Source organism: Gorilla gorilla, chromosome 15 (genome assembly GCF_029281585.2).
Source record: "Gorilla gorilla gorilla isolate KB3781 chromosome 15, NHGRI_mGorGor1-v2.1_pri, whole genome shotgun sequence".
Lineage (NCBI taxonomy): Eukaryota > Metazoa > Chordata > Mammalia > Primates > Hominidae > Gorilla > Gorilla gorilla.
Window position 1 is genome coordinate 94,781,245 of NC_073239.2, and position 22,328 is coordinate 94,803,572.

Here is a 22,328-nt window from a genome sequence, read left to right on the forward strand (position 1 = left end):
ACCTGGGATGGGGTTTTAGAAGGGACACCAGCCTGGCTGTCCCAGAGACGTGGGATCCAGGAGGCGAGAGTGCCAGAGCTCCTCAGTGGTCATTATGTGGACTTAGGTTCAGTCCCCTGTCCTTGGGGTGGTGCTGCTGGTGTGTGGTGCAGCCTGCAGAGCCTGTCTGTTCCCAGAGCATCAGTCTCCATCTTCTGTCAGGGTCGGGTGGGGATCTGGGGGTTTAGCTGGTACTTTTAAAGTCTTTCAATTAATCTTTCTTTTTCAGAACCCCCAAATCTCATTTTCATAGGTGCCAGAGTCCCTCAGTTTCTGAGCCTGCTTGAGGCTCAGCAGTAATAATTATAAAGCTCTCCTATTGCCAGCTTAGGGGTCCGTGTTTTCTAGCCTGCTGAGTCACTTCTCAGTAGCTCCCTGCAGCAAACACAATATTGCTTATCTCACTTTGCCTTCTGTTGTTGCCTCTCTATTGTTTTCTTGTTGTGGTGGGGTCTTTGCCTTCTTTACTACTTTTAGAGTCACTTTAGTGGGGTTTGTGAAGGAGTAGAGTCCGTGGCCTGGGTTCCACCTGCCATGCTTAGCCAGAAGCCCTTGCTATGCTTCTTCTAGTAGTTCTTAATTCCATTCTGTGTCATTGCAGGAGCAGCGAAAAGGTCTCACATTTGCTTTCAGCAAATGATTTCTCGAGCAGCTACCATGTGCAAGCACTGAGTGCACTTGCTATAATAGAGGTGTGAGCAGAGTGTGGGAGAGGGTGGGGCTGGGTGAGGCTTTATAGAGGTTGGGTCCTGGGTGGGAAGAGCAGAGGGTTTCAAAGTTAGGGCTCCTGAGATTGTGTATTGGCTGGTGCCCTTGTGTAAGCAACATCCTCTGAGTGTGAGTTTTCTCATCTATGCAGTTGGAGAGATAACATCACTTACTGCATAGGGTCATTGTGTGAATTTTGCAAACTGTGAAGTTTTGGAAAAACAATGTTACTGTTACTTATAATTCATGAGTTCGTGGTTCACAGAGGCATGTCTTCCTCCATAGAATCTTCGAGAATCCTCTTTGCTCCCCTTCCTGCCCACTTACCTCTATTTTCTGAGTATAAAGACTTGGAGTTGGGTAATAGTCATCTATTAAGCATATGGTGAACCCCCCTTACCCCCACTGTAAAAGCCATGCTGAAGTTTCTACCTTTCCCCTTGTCACCACCTCCAGTTGAATAGGACATTTGCATTTTGGCTCAGTGTCATTTTTCCCCTGCTGGGCCTGTCTGGCTCTCTGGTAGAAGATGCCCAGACCAACATAGAGCAGCTGCGGAGGCATGAAGACCTTCCAGCAAAATCACCAGAAGAAAACATCTTCTTCCATTGTCCATCCCTTCATTGCTTCTTGGACCAAATCTTTTTTTTTTTTAATACTTTAAGTTTTAGGGTACATGTGCACAACGTGCAGGTTAGTTACATATGTATACATGTGCCATGTTGGTGTGCTGCACCCATTGACTCGTTATTTAACATTAGGTATATCTGCTAATGCTATCCCTCCCCCCTCCCCCCTACCCCCAGCCTACAACAGGCCCCAGTGTGTGATGTTCCCCTTCCTGTGTTCATGTGTTCTCATTGTTCAATTCCCAACTATGAGTGATAAATCATGCTGCTATAAAGACACATGCACACGTATGTTTATTGTGGCACCATTCACAATAGCAAAGACTTGGAACCAAGCCAAATGTCCAACAATGATAGACTGGATTAAGAAAATGTGGCACATATACACCATGGAATACTATGCAGCCATAAAAAATGATGAGTTCACGTCCTTTGTAGGGACATGGATGAAATTGGAAACCATCATTCTCAGCAAACTATCGCAAGGACAAAAGGACCAAATCTTTAAAAGAGCTCAGGGATATTAGAGGGGTCCAGGTGTATGAGATGAGTTCCTGGAAATTTATTTCCTCCACAGCAAAGGTGTCAGGAGTGGGTAACTGTGTTGTTGTGGAGTTGGCCTTCCTGGATTCAGGTGTTGGCTCTGCTACTTATAAGCTGTGCCACCTTGGTGAAGCTACTCACCCTTTTGAAGCCCCAGTTACCTTTTGTAAAGTGGGATACAAGAGAGTAACCCACTGGATCGTTTGATGACTGAAACAGAACACTTGGTATGGTGCCAGGCCCAGCATATGTCCTCATCACATGTTGAATTATGCTGAATTCCACCCCTTGGAATTTTGTGGTGTCATGTGGTGCTAGTAGTACATTATGTGCCAAAAGATGGGGGAAACATGTAGGGAAGAAACCCTTTCCCCGTTTTTCATATTGACCCAGGTAAGGTGGAAAGACAGGAAAGTATTTCTTTGGACTGAGTTGTTGTCCAAGGCCAGAGATGCCAGATGTCTCTGCTTTTCCTCCCTTTCTCTGTGTCTTCCCATAGCCAAGGTCCCTAGGACCCCTCCCACCTGCTCTGGTATCTGGGTAACTTTAATGAATGTCTCTGGCCAGAGACTTGAGCAGGCTCTCTAGCCAGAGAGACTCATTAAATACCCCATGCCATGCCTCTCTGTGATGTTCCTTTTCAATCCTAACCTAGAGAAGCTTTCACTAGGTACCTAGAAGCTCCAACATGAGAATAACTTCCCAGTTTCCTGTGATTTTACTCAGCATCTCTTCTTTCTATTTATTTATTTATTTTCATATAGGTTTTCACTCTCACCCAGGCTGTGGTGCAGTGGCATGATCTCAGCTAACCGCAGCCTGGATCTCCCCAGGCTCAGGTGATCTTCCCACCCCAGCCTCTGGAGTAGCTGGGACTACAGGTGCACGCCACCGTGCCTAGATAATTTTTGTATTTCTTATAGAGGTTTCACCATGTTGCCCAGGCTGGTCTTGAGCTCCTGGGCTCAAGCCATCTGACTGCCTCGGCCTCACAAGGCCCCTCTTTTTCTTCCTCACTATCTCTCCTGACACCATGTGTGGTCAGAGAGGTTCCCAGCACCTTTGCGCTTACAGACTCCACCTCAGCGTTTGTTAGTCCAAGATTGCTCCACCCATGTTAGTCCAAGATTGCTCCACAAGTTTGGACTCCATGCTGGGCAGCTGTTTTTAATCGAGGCTTACAAATCCCAAAGGTGGTTCCTGGGGACAGGGGTGGAGATTATGGTAAAATGCTCTAGGGCCAGCACTAGTGGCTCATACCTGTAATCCCAGTGCTTTGGACAGGGCTGAAGTGGGAGGATCACTTGAGGCCAGAAGTTTGAGACCATCCCATCCTGGGCAACATAGTGAGACCCCGTCTCTACAAAAAAGTAAATTAGCTGGGCATGGTGGCACATTGCATGTAATCCCAGTTTTTCTGGAGGATGAGGTGGGAGGATCATTCGAACCCAGGTGTTCGAGGCTGCAGTGAGCCATGATGGTGCCACTGCACTTGAGCCTGGGCTACAGAGTGAGACTCTGTATTTTTTTTTTTAAAAGCTCTAGGTCTGGTCTAGTCTTTCAAGCTGTTATGCCTCAAAAAGCCTGGGCAGAAACTGGAGGAAAGGCAGAGAGAGTTTGAATGATTAACCTCCTTATAGTTAATATCAGGCTACTCATGTGATTATCAATATCCTGTAACACCAACCCCCTGTTTCCTTCAGAGATCTTGGCCTTTCTTTTAAGACGCCCCCCAGGAACATGAATAGATTTTCTCTTGAGGGTGGGAATAAATTAATCCATGTAATTATAGAATAATTAAAGTACTTTTAGCCAATTCAAGTTTTGAGAAAAGTCCCAAAATAACTCATTGATTTAAATATTATTTACTAAATTAATTCTCTACTCAGTCTTTTTATAGATTCCTGGTTTTTTTCCCCTCCCTACTGTTAGAGAATAAAGGCATTGCATAATAACTGAAATCACTTATCGTGAAAGGCACATTCTTTTTATGTGGAACAATTAAAAGATTTCTCATTGACTTTTTTTTTCTAAATGGCACTGTACTGTAGCTTTAGTTAACAGTGTGGTTTTGGTTAGCTGACAGTCCTGGATTTCCCACTGAGACTCTTTTTTTCAAAATGGAACATTTTGCCGGCTTCTGGGGTTGGAGTGGGGTGGTGTTCAGACGTCTTTGGTGCAGTCTCTGTCTCCAGGAGGAGCTTCCCTGTGAGTGGAGAGGCAGGATAACGGGGCGATTGAGGCCTGTTCTCTGGAGCCAGTGCTCCTAGGTTTAGACTAACTGCCGACCAAGTGACCGAACTTTCTATTTTGTGTCCTGATTCCTTCACCTGTTTAATGCAGAGGATGGCAGTGAGTGCTGAATCTGTTAGTGTAAAGTGCCTGGCATGGTGCCCGGTATAGTGTGTTAGCCAACATTATTTGTCATGCTAGACCCCTGTCAACTTCGGTAGGGATGGCACCAGGTTCAAGAGGCCGAAGAAGAGACGGTGAGTGAAACATAGATTTAAACAAATGGTTTATATGGGGGAACTTAGAAGATAGTTCAGTGGCAGCAGGCTGGACAGGAAAACCACCACCACTTGTAAAAAGCATGCAGTTCAGATCGTATTTTCACTTAGTACCCTGTCCTCAGCAACCTTCACCTAGCAACCCATATTTCTGAAGTTAAGTCAGGTGTGTCTGCCTTAATTGTCTGCTTAAGTTAGGTTATTACTGTCAGATGTGTCTATCATGCCCCATTCTAAAAAGATGGTGCATCCTGTCATTATGCAGATGCCACCGTTCACAGGGCATGGGGCAGTGTTAGGGACACAATGATCTGTTCTTAAGCAAGACACATAATGTATTATAGAAGGGAGAGAGGGTCGTGTGCCCAGTAATGGCCTTAGGTTGCTCCTCAATGCCTCTGAGTAGGAGGGGGCTGGCTTCCCTCTTCTGGGAAATTCAGTTCCTAGAAAGACTAACACAACTCTAAGAGCTGTTATCCAACACTTAGAAATAAGGCCAGGAGAGTGTGGTGTGACATTCTTGGGCATTGTTCAACCAGCTCCCTAGAGGATTTATTTTAATATCTAGGGAAATGTACTTTTGTTTGACTTTGCTATTGACAATTAATTAAAGGCACAGACTGGTCATACATCAACTTGAAGATCTTATCCAGTAGAGATGCAAATAATTTCTGTCTAGTATAAAAGATAACCTGAAAGGTTGTGACTTTTTTTTATGCCTCATAGAACAGTAACCTGTTTTTCAGCTAATCCAGAAACCTTAGTCTCTTATTCCTGTTTAAATGCCTATAAACACCTACTTCCGCAAAATTCTCTTTGAACCAGCTCTACCATCTTACTTGCCCCCTTATTTATTTATTTATTTTTGAGATGGAGTTTCACTCTTGTTGCCCAGGCTGGAGTGCAATGGTGTGATCTTGGCTCACTGCAACCTCCATCTCCTCGGTTCAAGCAATTCTCCTCTGCCTCCCAAAGTGCTGGGATTACAGGCGTGAGCCACCGCGCCAGGCCCCAATGTGTAGTCTTTTATCCCTCATCCTTCTCCCCAAGTCCCCATAGTTCATTGTATCATTCTTATGCCTTTGCCTTTGCGTCTTCATAGATTAGCTACCACTTATAAGTGGAAACATATGATACTTGTTTTTCCAGTCCTGAGTTACTTCACTTAGAATAAAATGGTCTCCAATTCCATCTACGTTGCTGCAAATGTCATTATTTCATTCCTTTTTATGGCTGAGTGGTACTCCATGGTCTATGTATACTACGTTTTCTTTATCTACCTGTTGGTTGATGGGCATTTAGGCTGGTTCCATATTTTTGCAATTGTGAATTGTGTTGCTATAAACATGCATGTGTAAGTGTCTTTTTCAAATAATGACTTATTTTCCTCTGGATAGACACCCAGTAGTGGATTGCTGGATCAAATGGTAGTTCTACGTTTAGTTCTTTAAGGAATCTCCACACTGTTTCCCATAGTTGTTGTACTAGTTTACATTCCCACCAGCAGTGTGTTCCCTTTTCACCACATCCATGCCAATATCTATTATTTTTGATTTTTTGATTATGGCCATTCTTTCAGGAGTAAGGTGGTATTGCATTGTGGTTTTGATTTGCATTTCCCTGATCATTAGTGATGTTGAGCATTTTTTCATATGTTTGTTGGACATTTGTATATCTTCTTTTGAGAATTGTCTATTCATGTCCTCAGCCCACTTTTTGATGGGATTGTTTGTTCTTTTCTTGCTGATTTGTTTAAGTTCCTTGTAGATTCTGGGTATTAGTCTTTTGTTCGGTGCATAGCTGTGAATATTTTCTCCTACTCTATGGATTCCTTCCACTCTGTGGATTGTCTGTTTACCCTGCTGATTATTTCTTTTGCTGTGCAGAAGCTTTTTAGTTTAATTAAGTCCTGTCTACTTATCTTTGTTTTTGTTGCATTTGCTTTTGGGTTCTTGGCAATGAAATCTTTGCTTAAGCCAATGTCTAGAAGAGTTTTTCTGATGTTATCTTCTAGATTTTTTATGGTTTCAGGTCTTAGATTTAAGTCTTTGATCCATTTTCAGTTGATTTTTTATAAAGTGAGAGGTGAGGATCCAGTTTCATTCTTCTACATGTGGCTAGCCAATTATCCCAGCACCATTTGTTGAAAAGGGTGTCATTTTCCACTTTGTTTTTGTTTGCTTTGTTGAAGATCAGTTGGCTGTAAGAATTTGGCTTTATTTCTTGGTTCTCTATTCTGTTCCATTGGTCTACGTGCTTATTTTTATACCAGTACCATGCTGTTTTGGTAACTATAGCTCTGTAGTATAGTTCGAAGTTGGGTAATGTGATGCCTCCAGATTTGTTCTTTTTGCTTAGTCTTACTTTGGCTATGTGGACTTGCCCCCTTATTAACGAGTTAAAAAAACTTTGACACATGTTCATTCTGTATTTATTTAGTTTTACTTTTTATTTATGTATTTAGAGAGAAGATCTCGCTGTATCACCCAGGCTGGAGTACAGTGGTGCCATCATAGCTCACTGCAGCCTGGAACTCCTGGGCTCAAGTGATCCTTCTGCCTTAGCCACCCAAAGTAGATAGAACCATATGCATGCTTCACCACACCTGGCTGAATTTTTAATTTTCTTTAGAGATGGGGTCTTGGTATGTTGCCCAGGCTGGTCTGAAATGCCTGTCCTCAAGCAATTATCCCTCCTGAGCCTCCCAAAGTGCTGGGATTATAGGTGTGGGCCACTATGCCTGGCACACATTCTATATTTATATGAGCCGTGCTTTAAACTTTGAAAATTAGGCTTTGAGGGTGATAGTGGGTATGTATTTTTTCTAAGTTAAAAATGATAGGCCAGGCGCGGTGGCTCACGCCTGTAATCCCAGCACTTTGGGAGGCCGAGGAGGGCAGATCAAGAGGTCAGGGAGATTGAGACCATCCTGGCTAACATGGTGAAACTCTGTCTCTACTAAAAATATAAAAAATTAACCGGGCGTGGTGGCAGGCACCTGTAGTCCCAGCTACTCGGGAGGCTGAGGCAGGAGAATGGCGTGAACCTGGGAGGCGGAACTTGCAGTGAGCTGAGATCGGGCCACTGCATTCCAGCCTGGGCGACAGAGTGAGACTCTGTCTCAAAAAAAAGAAAAAAGAAAAGAAAAAAGTTAAGCTACTGCATGAAAAACAAACTGTGGTGTGTGTCTTATAGTGTGTAAAGTGCTTTCTCATATGTGATCCTATTTTGACATTGAATCTCAAGGTTGCTCTGTGAGCAAGTAGAGCAGGTGGGGTTAGTCCCACGTAGCTGCTAAGGGAACTTGGACCCAGACTGAGAAGAGAGGTGCCTTATCCCCAGATCTCCCATGCCCAGAGTGACAGAACCATGCCATTGGCAGGGACTCCCCCTCCTGTCGCTGTCTATGCTGGTGAAATCTGGTTAAAACAAACATTAGGAACAGCCCCAAATGGAAAGATACGAGTTGGAGGCAGGTGGATTGGGGTGTTGAGATGGAGCGGGCCACTCTGGTGGCTCTTCTCATGTGGATATGAGCAGCAATTGGCAGCCCCCACCCTTCCCAACCCCACCAGCAGCAGCTCACTCCTCAGAGGCAAGGGCTTCCAATCCTGAGCCCCCAGACCCTTAGGGGCCATCTTTCAATGTAGTAATAGGGGGCCCAGAGCGATTAGCAATATTTCAGAAAGCTTAAGGGAGATCATACATCTCCCCATGACAGGCCTGCCCAGACTAAATGAAATGTCATTTCTCTCATTTTTTGGCTGGAATTCTGTCAGCTCAGTCTGGCTGCACTGCTTATCTTGGGCTGATCAGGAGCCCTGATTGGACCTTATATGCGTCCTTGACAAATAAAAATGAATGATTACTTAATAAATGCAATTGGTTTGGCAGATACAGCCTTTCAAAGCATGGCTCCATGAAGCTCCAAAGAGCCTCACAGAAGAGGTTCTTGGTGGCATCGAGATGGGGACTGACTTGCTGGCCCACCCAGGACCAGCCCTGGCTGGGGGCCCCCTCTCCAAGGAAGCAGACAGTGGTGGCCCTGGGGCATCTGGCATCTCAGCCTGAGTCTGAGAACTTGACCTGGGGCAAAGTCCTGCTCCTAAGGCCAACAGACACTGAGTACTGGGATGTCTGTTTCACCCCAGGAAAATGGCAGGAGCTGGAGGGCTGGCGTGGTAGCGGGCATAGTGTCTTACATCTCTTCACCTCTTATAAATGTACGATGAAAGCTAGTCTGCTCACCTTCCAGGGGGTGTTATGAGGAATCGGGGGCGCTTATGAGAGTCACCAGGGCACAGCACCGTGGCATTCTCGTTTACCTTCCCAGTGACCCCTGAGAGTGGGACTATTATTATTTCCATTTTACTGAAGCTGATGGCATAAGGAACTTGTTTAAGGTCACAGCGCTCGATTGAAAAGTGCAGAAGTGGGTGCAAGCCAGCATAGAATAGCAGTTACTAGAAGGCTGCGGGGTCAGCTGCTGTGAATCTTGGCTCGACCCTTTTCTAGCCATGAGTAAGTTAAACCTTGATGAATCAGTTTCACATCTGCAAATGAGGATCATAATTGTCCCTACCTTTGGGAGGCTAATAAGGATGTCAGCTGGTTGTTACTAAAGTAGGGTCATTCTTGATGATTTAATTTGGGGCAAATTATAATTGATTGGGATTCAGAGGAGATTAATGGGGTTAGAATAAACATCGAGGCAGGAACCACAGCATCTTAGGAAAACAGAGAGATGAGGGTCTCACTCATGTTGAACGCAGAGTCATAGTCACGTGTTTGCCACTGTTACAAGCAAGTGGATACATAATAGACCCAGTCTGTGGTCCATATATTATACCTCAACAAAGCTGTTTAATAAAGCAGAGCGAGTCCCTGCTATCTTGGGAGTTTATGATAGTGGGATAGATGGTCATTAATCAAATAATCACACAAATAGTGAGCTAGTGCCCTGAAAGAAAAGGCCTTTGAGAATGTATGGCGAGCGAACCTCATTTTGCCTGGGAGGCCGGGGAGGGCTTCCTCAGAGAGGTGATGCTGATCTGGGATGGGAAGGAAGAGAGAGGGTAAGCCAGGTGAAGGGGAGATGGCAAGAATGCTCCTGGCAGCAGGAATAGCATGTGCAAAGGCCCTGAGGCCAGAAAGCACAGGGATTGCTGGGGAAGAGAAAGAGTGAATATGGCTGGAATGTCAGTGTGGTGTGAGATGAGACCAGGCAGGAGGCAGGGCCTGGTCAGGTAGGACTTTGTAGGCTGGGGGAAGAGGAGAATTTTTAAGATCCCAATCCTGTGTTCCCCACCCGCGGGCCCCAGCTTCTCTCCCCTCTGACCAGGTTAGGTTTGTTAATGACCATGGGGTCTAGCCGAGGCTGAGAGGGTTGCCTAGGGCAGCTTGTGTCCTGGCGTGTCAGCTTTCTGGGTCGAGCATCTCTTTGTTCCCTGGAAACCTGTCAACAGACCCTCTATGGGCCCAGGTCTGGCTTTATTCAGCAGCTGTTCCTTAGCTGGGAAGAGGCTTTTAGCTTTAATAAAAAAGGGACTAGAGATAAGAAGACTGCCTCGTCAGGGAGAGCAGCAGTGACAGGATGATTTAAACGGCTTCTCTAGTGTCATTTCTTCTGTGCAGACATCATAAATCAGATTAGCATTGGGCTCTGGCAGGGAGGGGAGCAGGGAGAGGGGAGGCGGGCCTGTGACTCTGGGTCCACCTAGCACAGGCCTGGAGCAGGTGGGGCAGCCCCAGAGGAGGCGGTGGGGTCACCTGCTCCTGATCCTCAGCCCCCCCACCCTGTTCTTTGGAGAAGGGGTGAGTGGAATGACTCCCTCAGCCCAGCTGTTCAGCCCATTCTCAGCTTTGGGGGAAAATGGAGAAGGACTGATAAAAGGGTATGGAGGAGAGAAATGGGGGACAAGTGGAGGGGCGGGTGTGGGAGGTGGAGAGTGCAGTTCTCCTACCTAATCACATGTTCACATCACCTCGAACTTTAAAAAATACTGGTGCCTTGTACCGCCCACATGGTTTCATGATTCTAAGGTGCAGCTAAAGTTAAGAAATCTTAAACTCAAAAAGTATGTCATCTCAAACAATCACCCCCACCACAACCACTCTGGCCCACCGATTTTCTCTGGCCTCCCCTTAAAAGTGACCACATTGAGAGACCAGATAGAGGTCCCTCAGATAGATGTGAGTGGAGAGGAGCTCCCACCTGCCCCTCTTCTCTTTCAGATCTCACGCCACCTGGGCAAGATGTATAGTGAGATGATCTTCGTCAATGGCTTCGTGCACTGCGATCCCCACCCCGGCAATGTACTGGTGCGGAAGCACCCCGGCACGGGAAAGGCGGAGATTGTCCTGTTGGACCATGGGCTTTACCAGGTAGAAGAGGCCTTTGTTACCCAGCCCTGGGGCCTCTGGGGTTAGAGTCTGCCGACCACTCTCATTAGCTGCAAAACCGGGAGGGAGATAGCGAGGGTAGCTGGAAAGGACCCTGCCCTCTCCCTTGGAGCTGTCATTTTGTGCAAGTCACTGTCACAGAGCTCTCAGAGCTTCAGCTGCCTCCTCATGAAGGTGAGGGTGATGGTACCCCCTTTACAGGCTATTGTGAGGAGTAGATGGAAATAGGCTTGTATGTTAGATTATACTTTCCCATGGAGCCCCAGGCCAGCAAGGATCCTCAGAAGTGAGCTGTCCTCTGCATGAGCTGGGACTTTACGGGAAAGGAGTAACTACATGTTTAGGCCTACTGAGGATATACTACCTAGTGGGAAAGGGGGCAGGCAGCCAGTAGGGGCTGGAGGGCCTCAGACTGTGTCCTCAGGATGCAGATCTGGTTCAAAGGAGCCAGGAGCTCCTACTTGGAAGATGGGAAGTTCACTGCCAATCTGGGCCCCAGGGGATTCTGCTCCTTCTCTCAGTGACCTGATCCCACATCCCAGAATCTTGGCCTCTTCTGAAAGGCTTAACGAAGTAGAATGCATTAATTTAGGGTAGGCTAGCTGTTTTCACATGTGGCCCCAAAATGATGGCCCAGATACAGCAGAAGCTTAATTGCTTGCTCACATGCCAGTCCTGGATGGGTGGAGGAGACTGCCAGGCTCTGCCTCCCAAGCCTCACCAGAGGTGATGGTGCTGGCAGCTGGTGGCAGGGTGAGGGCTTGGAGGAGACTGCAGGGGAAAGTTTCTGTGGGCCAGGCCTGGAAGTGGAGCTTCTGCCACATTCCGTCAGTTGGGCTCATGCTGAGGACCACATCTAACTTTGAGGGAGGCTGAGAAAGGAGGCTGTACCTGGGAAGAGGAGGAGAATGTAGACTTGGTTGGGCAGTTAATAGTCACTACCACTCAGGGTCAAGGCTTGCCAAAGAGTCGCTTTGAACTTGAAGCTTCAGGGATGGCAGAGCTCTAGGGGAGAAACAGATGTCGTGGGAAGGCACAGTCCTCACCGTCGTCTTTTGCAATGGTTGGCATCAGCCAGGGACTTGGGCCTTTGGTGGGGAGATGAGGCTTAGGTCCCACCGCTGCCACCTCCACCCTAGGTGCTCACGGAAGAATTCCGTGTGAATTACTGCCACCTCTGGCAGTCTCTGATCTGGACTGACATGAAGAGAGTGAAGGAGTACAGCCAGCGACTGGGAGCTGGGGATCTCTACCCCTTGTTTGCCTGCATGCTGACGGCGCGATCGTGGGACTCCGTCAACAGAGGCATCAGCCAAGCTCCCGTCACTGCCACTGAGGTAGGGGGCCCCTCCAGGCCCTGCCTCTTCCTAAATGCAGAAGGCAGGGCTAGAGGTGGCCTGTGGGCCCCTTCCAAGTAAGGTCTAAGAGTCTAGACTGGTGGGCTGTGTGTTGGGGGAGGGGAAGAATTGGAGCTATATTGGACAAGAAGAGAAAGACAAGGAGAAATAATGCCCTGGATGGAAGGAGGGAAAGGGGGTGATACCTCCCGAGCTCCCCTCCAAGTCTTATCAGTCTGGAGGAAACAGGGGCACATTACCCATAATAACTCAGACTTCTGTGGCTTTAGCTCTGACCTGCTCACACTAGATTCCAGGCCTTCCCCAAGTTCTCCCACAAGACCTCTGGGAATCCTTAGGGACTATCTCTTAAATAAATCTGGCAGTACTTCTGCTGTGTCCTGCCTGGCACTGTCTCCCATCACATGGCTCCTCTAAGGCACCAAGCTGAGAGAGCCCTTCACTTCTCAGGTGGCACTCAAGCAGGGGTGCTCATCTCATTGTCTGCAGACTTTTTTGTTTGTTTGTTTGTTTGTTTAATGAGATGGAGTCTCGCTCTGTCACCCAGGCTGGAGTGTAGTGGCATGATACCGGCTCACTGCAACCTCTGCCTCCGGGGTTCAAGCGATTCTCCTGTCTCAGCCTCTTGAGTAGCTGGGACTACAGGTGCACGTCACCATGCCTGGCTAATTTTTGTGTTTTTAGTAGAGGCGGGTTTCGCCATGTTGGCCAGGCTAAAGCAGCTTTTTTGTGGTCATTATTTGTAGCTCATTTCTCTATTTCACCTAGACAAGAGTCTCATGGAGTCTGGGCTAGGAGACACATCGGGAGCACCTCCACCCGGTACTCAGACCCGCCTCTGCTTGCACGACAGAAGCTTATGGGGGCGAGCTCATTCCTCCTGGCTCAGGGTGGGCTCCCTTCCAGAGGGCTTTTCCAGCCTCCAGAATTGGCTGCTGTCTTCACAGCCTATTAATTTGCCAGACCCACTTAGACTTGCCTGAATCCACGTGGGGGATGGCCTTGGGCTCCAGCTGAGGCCCCTGCTCACCATCAGGGACAGGATTCTGCCTGTGCAGTCAGAAAGCCCTGGGCTCCAGCGCCTCCTCTTCCTTACAGTGTGACCTTGGGTGGTCCTCATCACCTCTTTGAGCCTCAGGGTAAGCTGCTTACCCTGTAAGCTGCTTTGTGATAGGCAGCTTTGGGAATGGCTAGATCCAGATTCTCAAATGATGTCATCAAAGAGACCATCCGTCCCCATCTCTTGGCTCCGCTTTCCTCCAAGTTGACATCCTTCTCCAGCAAGCTTGGTGGCAAAGATGATGACCAACTCTCGGCTTCTACAGCCTTGAAGCCCGTCATCTCAAAGGAAGACAGACAATTTTCCTCTTTTGTAAAATAGGGATAGGGATGATAAGGATAAGTTCCGCTTTATTGACAGTGCATGTAAAGTGCTTACCCATAGTTCCTGAAGTTCGTTCTTTTGACAAACATTTGTTTTTGTTGGGCTGTGGGTATGAGCTGAGGATCCCATGATGAACAGGCAGACAGGCCTTCTGTGTAATTTACACTTTGGTTGAGGGAGACAGACAGTAAACAAGTGAACAAACAGGTGAATGGAATAATTGCAGGTTGTCAGTGCCCTGGACGAAACAAGTAGGGTGCTGTGAGTAAGGGGGCGGGGCAGCATTCAGAGAAGACCTGGCTTGAGGAGGTGACATTTCAGCTGAGGCCCAAAGGACAAGAAAGGCACCAGTTCCAGGAAGAACTTGAAGGACACATTCCAGGCACACTCAAGCCAAGGGGAAAGAAAGCGTTTGGTATGGCCCAGAGCATGGTGAGGAGGACGGTGGGATGAGAAGACGGAGGAGCCGTGGGCAGGAAGATCATCACGCAGGGTCTTAAAAGCCATGGGAAGATGTTCCAACTAATTCTCAGCACAAAACAAAGCCCTTGATAGGCTCTGAGCAGGAGAGGGAGATGCCCAGGCTTGCTCTTTTTAAGTATCTCTCTCGAGTGGGGTGAGATGAGTGGTGGCAATCATTTAGGAGCCTAGGCCGGGACTCCAGGTTGAGAGATGACAGGGGCTCAGGCTGCACTGGTGGCAACAGAGATGGAGAGAGGCAGTGGAGCCAAGGTGTGTTTTGGAAGTAAGATTGAGTTTCTGTAGGGTTGGATGTGGAGAGGAGGGAAAGGGCAGGGCCAAGGCTGCATCATAGCTTTTTGGGATGAGTTTTATGGTGGGGGATGGTGCTACTTCCTGTCGTAGGGAAGACTGGGAAGGACATATTTGGGGTGGGGTAGTCAACGGTTCTCTTGAGCAGGTAGAGATGTCATGGGCAGCTAAGACTGGAGTTCACAGAAGAGGTCTAGACTTAAAATACAAATTTAAGAGTCTTCAGGGTAAGGTGATATTTAAAACCTCAGGCCTGGATGAGGTCACGTGGCATGTACTAGGTTCTCAGTATATTTGTTTTTATTAACTAAGATAGAATTTTGTTTTTGCATTTTTTTTTTTTTTTTTTGAGACAGAGTCTCTCTCTCTTGTCCAGGCTGGAGTGTAGTGGCACAATCTTGGCTCACTGCAACCTCTGCCTCCCAGGTTCAAGCCATTCTCCTGCCTCAGCCTTCTGAGTAGCTGGGATTACAGGCATGTGCCACCACACCCGGCTAATTTTTGTATATTTAGCAGAGATGGGGTTTCGCCATGTTGGCCAAGATGGTCTCGATCTCCTGACCTTGTGATACACCCATCTCGGCCTCCCAGAGTGCTGGGATTACAGTCATGAGCCACCGTGCCCAGCCTGTTTTTGCATTCTTATTTATTGATAAAGACACTCAGTTTAAATGCCAGTCCTTTGAAAAAGTCTTGTCTCTTCCAGAAAGCCTGTTCTTATCACCTTTGCCAAAAGTCACCCCTTAATACTTGTATTACTAACAAGGCAAGTACACCATGCCCCTTGTAGTTATTTGTCTGCACGCCTTAACTCTCCAACTATGTGGTGAGTACTTGGAAGGCAAAGACCCCGTCTTGTATATCTTTTTATAAGGTCCCTGCCATCCTGGGACTGGGTCTGGTAGAGGGCCATTTGTGAACGTTCTGGAGACACTTCCTCCATTTGCTCACTTTGGACAACCCAGATAGATCATAAAGTTAGCTACTCCAGGTCAGCCTGGTCTCAGGGATCCACAGGCTCAGTCTTTCTGAGCCCTGCTCTCATTGAGGATTAGGGGAACCTCCAACATTGTATGAAGGAGAATGTTTTCCCCAACTAACCGTGGCTTAAACATAAGGAATTTGTTCTCTCTCCTACAAGAAGCCTGGAGATGGGTGGGTTAGCTCAGTGGATCAACAAATTCAGGTCCCTGGGCTAACTTGTGATTCTCTGGGCTTTCCACCACAATTTCAAGATGACTGTGTGGTTCCAAGCTTTACATCTTCATTCAGTGTGGCTAGAGGCAGAAATAAGGCGCTATGTCTCCTTATATCATTTAAGAGCAAGAAACTTTTTTAGAAGTGCCGGCCTCCTCCAACAGCTTCCTCTTACCTCATTGGCTGATGCAGGTCACGTGTCCATGCCTAAACCAGTCATGTGGCAAGGGGCTGAGAGCTCAGAGCTAGCCCTGGCTGAACTCAATCCAGATTCCCTGCTGGGGCCAGGGAGGGGCTGCACCTCCCTATGGAGCATGACCCCAAGGGATCAAGTGAACAAAAATTTTTTTTTTTTTTGAGACAGAGTCTCACTCTGTTGCCTAGGCTGGAGTGCAGTGGTGTGATCTCAGCTCACCACAACCTCTGCCTCCCGGGTTCAAGTGGTTCTCCTGCCTCAGCCTCCTGAGTAGCTGGGACTACAGGTGTATGCCACCATGCCTGGCTAACTTTTGTATTTTTAGTAGAGATGGGGTTTTGCTATGTTGGCCAGGCTGGTCTCGAACTCCTGACCTCGTGATCTGCCCATCTTGGCCTCCCAAAGTGCTAGGATTACAGGTGTGAGCCTGGGTTCTTTTAATAAAGGAGATTGGGGTGAAGACTTAGGTAGATACCCAACAGGGTCTACTGCAGACACCCACCATCAGGATGTGTCTTAGCTGGAGACTCTGTTGCTCTGAGAGCTGTCCCCCGGTAGTAGCCTGGGTGACTGAAGGAGCTGAGAGGCTGTTGCCAGGCCAGTCCTGACTGTGCTGAGAGGGGGGGTCCCTGTGGTGAGCAGGGAACTTGTAGCTGTGGCCATAGGTGCCTCTTGAGGTCTGGCTTTGTGTTGAGATGTTCCAGTCTGATAGTTCCTGCCTGAGAGGCAGTTCAAGACATTTCAAGTTTTGCAGTGACTCTGTTCTCAGCAGCGCACACGTGCTCCTGAAAGGACTGACAGCCCTGCTGCTTCGGAGAGGAGTGGGGTGGTAAAGCCTTTCAGCAGCACCCCGGGTCTCCTCATTATGACTTGGCACTGATTGCTTCCTCAGACCTTATCTCTGGTGACCTTCCCAGTGCTGCTGGGAGGCGGGCACAGAGGGTATTGGCATTCCCAATTTTTGGGTGAGGACACTAAGTTGAAAGAGATTAGAGGACTTACCCAGAGTCGTGGAGTCCTGCGGTGAGGTGAGGAGGTGTGGTATTGCCAGATGGTGAGGGCACAGGCTCGGGAGCTGGACTGCCTGGGTTCACGTCCCATCTCACCACTTACTAGCACTTAACTTCTCAATGCCTGTGTTTCCTCATCTTAAATGGGGATAATACACCGATAGGGTTGTTGTGAGGATTAAATCAATTAATACGTGCCAACATTGTCAAAGTGCCTGGCTTCTTTAGTAAATGCTCAATATATGGTGCTTATCGTCACCATCATCATCATGTCTATGGAGACTGAAAAGGGGTCAGAACCACACTTATATTTAGGATTTGGCTGGGGGCATTTATCTGCCTAGAGCTGTGAAGAGTGTAGGGACAGGGATCGTGGGGAGGCCAGACCCCAAACTTAAAGACCAGGTAGGTCAAGGGCTGTGGCGATGACCAGCATGAAGGGCTAATCCTGGATCCTAGGCCAGGGCATCAGACCTTGGGCCACAGGTGGGATGAGACTGGCTCTCATGCGAGGACAGTGGTAAGCAATGGAGTGTGAGCAGCAGCATGGTCTGGCAGGGTGCAGGCTATGGGGCAGGACTTTGGAGTTGGGTTGAAGTCAGGTCAGCCTGAGCTAGGCTTGGAGGGGTAGGAGACAAGACTCAGCTGGTACTGGCTTCTGGGGGTCCTTCCAGACCTGATCTAAAATTGCAGCCAGTGAAAAAGCCTTGGAGAATAACCTGGTCTCTCTCAATGTATACTGTGTCACATCCAACGCTTTCCTAGAAGTTTGGCTGAGACATCCCCTTCCGGGTTTGTCAGGCTAACAGTGCCTTGTGCTAGACTTCTCTATGGGGAGTGCTCCTAGCAGTGCCAAGACAGCGGTGCCTGAAGCTCCCTCCTGGGGCTTCTTTGCAGTCCTCTGGTCACAGCCTGCCAGACCCCTGCCACCCCTGGCCCCACTGCCCATACCAACCATCTGTTTCTGTTGCCCCATTGCTGCCTCAGGACTTAGAGATTCGCAACAACGCGGCCAACTACCTCCCCCAGATCAGCCATCTCCTCAACCACGTGCCGCGCCAGATGCTGCTCATCTTGAAGACCAATGACCTGCTGCGTGGCATTGAGGCCGCCCTGGGCACCCGCGCCAGCGCCAGCTCCTTTCTCAACATGTCACGTTGCTGCATCAGAGCGCTAGCTGAGTGAGTGTGGGCTCCTCCCTCTCCTCCCCTCCTAGCCCCCTGGCCTGCCCCAGGGGTCCTGCTTTTGCTGCCACCTTTCCCCACCACTCTACAGGGCCCTGCCTGAGCTTCCCAATTTCCAGATCTCCCTGCAGTAAAAGTTAAAGTTTGAAATGTTTTCTGAGAGTCTCAGCCCCATCTAAGTATCCCAAGTTTGAGGTCAGGAAGCCCTGATGTGTATCTCTCCACTAATTGGTCCTGGGACTTGTCAGCCAGGCCAGTGCTCTTTGTCCTGTAGGTGAGACTGTGACTCAGGTTCTCTTGATCTCAGATCTTTTTAATTATTTATTTATTTAATTTATTTATTTTCTTTTTTGAGACACAGTCTGACTCTGTCCCCCAGGCTGGAGTACAGTGGTGTGATCTTGACTCACTGCAACCTTCATCTCCCGAATTCAAGCGATTCTCCTGCCTCAGTCTCCCGAGTAGCTAGAATTACAGGCGCCCACCACCATATCCAGCTAATTTTTATATTTTTAGTAGAGACGGGGTTTCACTGTGTTGGCCAGGCTGGTCTTGAACTCCTGACCTCGAGTGATCCACCTTCCTTGGCCTCCCAAAGTCCTGGGATTACAGGCATGAGCCACCATGTCCAACCTCAGATCTTTTTAGATGCCTCAGCACCTTTGGGCATTAATGAGGAAGAGAAGTGTGCTTCCTCAGGGAGCTAGTTCCAGAGGAAAGAGGGTTTCAGGCTCTATTACTGAGTGTGATGAATACGTCGGAAGGGCCACGCTCTGGATGATTGTTCTCACTCAAGAGAGAAAGCCTAGATGATGCTCAATTTCCAGCCCTTCCATACTGGGAATGGGCCATTCTGGGAACCTATCTGGTGAAAGGAGATTTGACCACATATATCACGTACCCACTATCAAATATTGAATTAGTTTACAGCATAATATACTGCATACTGAAAGGGCCAACTTTGATTTATTCTTCCTCTGAGGGTTCAGGAAATGAAGTCTTGAATAGGTCATCATTATAAACACCAGTTTTCATCATGTCCTTTTGTTGGTGCAGAAGGGATTGAGCTGGGCTGAATTCATAATGGCCTTGCCTCCCAGGACCACCTGACCAGGTTTCCAAGTGATTCTTATCCTTAGAAAGTTTGGAAAGGCTTTGACTATTTTTGAGTTTGGGGGATTCTTGGTTGGCATACATTTACTTTGCTTTTGGAGAAAGAAACATTGGAATGTTCTACCCAATGGGTTTATTAGACCATTGATGCCCTGTGAAACAACTGCTTTTGTTTATTCCACTTATTTGAAAAACTCCTTTGAAATATTTGATTTCCTCTGGCTCCCGATTGGGTAGTGGTATAGTATGATCCTGTATCCAAGAGTAGTCCCTAGGGGCAGGGAGCTGGTGAGTTGGCCAAAGCCACCATCTTTAGTTTTTCTAAATGATACAGAGCTAGTGTTTCTTGCCTCTTTATCTCTTTTCTCCTTTTTTCTTTCCCTTCTTCCAGGCACAAGAAGAAGAATACCTGTTCATTCTTCAGAAGGACCCAGATCTCTTTCAGCGAGGCCTTCAACTTATGGCAGATCAACCTCCATGAGCTCATCCTGCGTGTGAAGGGGTTGAAGCTGGCTGACCGGGTCTTGGCCCTAATATGCTGGCTGTTCCCTGCTCCACTCTGAGTGGAATTGCTCTCCCTGCCCCATTCTGGTGTCTTTCCACTCCTCAGCCCCTCATCTTGCCTCCACCCAGCTGCTCCATTTTTGCCACATCGTGGCCCGCAGCCCCAGAGTCACTGTCCATGTCACCATCCTCCTCCTCCTTTGGAATCCTCTCCGCACACTGTGGCCCTTGTCTCAGGGCCCACAAGCTGAACTGTGGCATAGCTCTCTCTTCTTCTCCAAGAAGACTCAGCAGCCTACATTCCCATTCCTGGTATGTGCCATTGGGTTGGATGTCCCCACTACTTCTGTTAACCCTTCCCATTGTCAAGATGTGCCACGGGTGCCACTGGGGGCACACTGAACTTGTAGGGAGTGTGATTTTGTTGGAGGTGAACATGGTCTCTGAACTTGACAGAGAACACCTTCCCTTTCCTTGCCATGTCACCCTCCAGAGGAAGTCACACCTCAGCAAGGTGGTTTGGCATCTGGGGCCAACTCCATTACAGCTATGAGCTCACTGCTGTCAGTGACCTTTGGTGTTTTCTGTACTGTGTTTCAATAAAAACTCCTTCAAGGTTGCAGGGTTTGTCCATCATAACTCACTGGCCTCCCACCTGACCCCAGGCACGTGCCCTTCCAGAATATGCTCATGGTCCTCGCCAAGGGCTTATGGTTCCTCTTGGTTGCTGCTTCCTCAGGGTTTCTCAAGGAGATCTAGGGAACAGAAGGCCAGGGGCTGTTTGGTGGGATTTTCCTTATGGGTTGGGAGTTCACCTACAATGCCCATTAGGTCAGAGTGGACCTGAATCGAGTATTGGTGTGATCTTCTGCTTGGCTTCTTGCTCCTGTAATCCTTCTAACCTGTGGGGCCACTTCCACTATGGGGCCACTTCCTGCTTCTTGGGGGTTTCTCTTACCTTGCAAGACTCAGACTCTGGTTGGAGGAGTTAAGAAGCCCAAGGCCAGGAACTCAGAGGCTCAGCTGAAACCTTGGACCTTGTTTTTCTGTGACCTGGGTACCAACCTTGTTCTACTGTTTCCTGACTTATCCCTTTGGTTCTCATTCAGTGGCCCCAGTTTTAGGCCTGGAATTCTACTTGTCTCCCCCCAGTCCTTCTGGAGACCTTAGTCCTCTTGCTGAAACCTCTGTCACTGTGGCTAGGTTTTCACTGGGAAACTTCTGTGTTTCTACCCCATTGCTTGCTGCCAGCACTGCCTCTCCCCCAAGCCTGGTTGTCTGCTTCTGTTTCTTGGACATCCCTAAGCTCCTGCTCTAATTCCCATGTCTTTGTCTTTGGCAGGTCCTACTGTCTGCTTTCACGGACAGTAATTGTATTTGAGCCTCTCTGATCTTACTTCACACAATTCACAAGGGCAAAAATCCTGAATTTGAGCCTAATTTTCTGTACTCTTTATTCATAGTACAGCAAGCAGATTTTTCAGTGATCAGTGACAATTCACAATCCTTTTATTTCCCGAAAGAATTAATTGTTCTTAGTGACCAGTTGGATGCACCAGGGACCTGAGAGTATAATTTGCAATATCTGATTATTAATCATGAGGATGTGTGCTGCATAGTATATTTTATGGTGTCTTTTATAGCCACTGAAGTAAATATAAATGTCCTTTCTGTTCAAGGGCATGGTTACTTGCTTTTTAGTTTGGGTATGTGTAATGGTTGGCTTCCTGCTGTCCTGGGATCTAAAACATCAGCATGGTGCCAGTGGGCCCAGCACCCAGAACAGTTAGCTGGGGTGAGCAGAGAGGCAAGAAGAGTTGGGAGTATGGGACTGTGTGAAGATAGCAAGGGAGGAGGTAGATGTTTACTGAGTGCCTTCCATATGTGAGAGTCTGTGTTAGGCTCTGCAAATATGTTACATCATTGAGTTGTCCCATCACCTCTGTGGTGGAGGGGTTATTAGCCTCATCTTACAGAGGTGGGAACCAATGCTCAGAGAGGTTTAGTAATTTGCTTGTGGTCACACAGCTGCTGAGTAGTGGCCTATGGTTTTTAGTTTTTTTCTTTTAAATTATACAGTGCTGTAGAGATGGAATACATTTGCTCCTTGGGCTGTCTTATATGCCTGAGTTTGGGTCTCAAATGTCCTGAATTCAGAGGAAATTGGATTTACAGGAGTAGGGTAAGGGGAGGAAGTAGATGGGTAAAGAAGGCAAAAGCCCTGGAAGATGCAGACCACCACCAGATGTTACCCAGGGCCTCAGACAGGATGGACCTGGACCACTACATTTCTGCAGTGCAGTTCTGACACTAACCAGCTGCAGTTAGTGCAAACTCTGCAGTCTTGAGGACACAGTTCCCCACCAGACTGCCCTCACTTCAGCCACAAGCTTCAGGTGTGGGGGGCCCCAGACCACCTGTACCTCTGACCGACTACAAATTTGGGGATTCCCATAGCCCCTTCGTGTTTGATAGTTTGCTAGAATGATCCACAGAACTCAGGAAAGCACTCTACTTGAAATTACACTTTTAATATAAAGGATACAACTCAGGACCAGCCACATGAGCCACACAGGGGAGATCTGGGAGGGTCTTGAGTGCAGAGCTTCCGTGTCCTCTCCCCATGGGATTAAGGGGCATCACCTTCTTGGCACATCAATGTGTTCACCAAGCTTCAGTGTTCAGAGTTTTTATTGGGGTCCCATTACACAGGCATGATTGATTGACTTATGGGCCACATTAAAGGAACTCAATCTCCAGTTTCTTTCCCCTCCCTAGAG

The 22,328-nt window shown here is 47.9% G+C and overlaps 1 protein-coding gene across 8 annotated transcripts in view; it reads left to right on the forward strand.

The window, feature by feature from the left end:
• ADCK1 (aarF domain containing kinase 1) overlaps positions 1-20,168 on the forward strand; it is a 161,724-nt gene extending 141,556 nt beyond the window's left edge. For 5 of the 8 annotated variants that reach the window (XM_055361091.2, XM_004055523.5, XM_019010236.4 and 2 more), the window contains 4 exons: positions 10,664-10,813; positions 11,971-12,168; positions 17,735-17,928; positions 19,436-20,168. In XM_055361091.2, coding sequence (XP_055217066.1) covers positions 10,664-10,813; positions 11,971-12,168; positions 17,735-17,928; positions 19,436-19,607 — 714 coding nt within the window. In that variant the 3' untranslated portion in view covers positions 19,608-20,168. Of the gene's footprint in view, positions 1-640; positions 732-10,663; positions 10,814-11,970; positions 12,169-17,734; positions 17,929-19,435 lie in introns of all 8 variants that reach the window. The other 3 variants (XM_019010237.4, XM_031001993.3, XM_031001990.3) reach the window with 2 other exon arrangements.
• Positions 20,169-22,328: the final 2,160 nt, after the last annotated feature.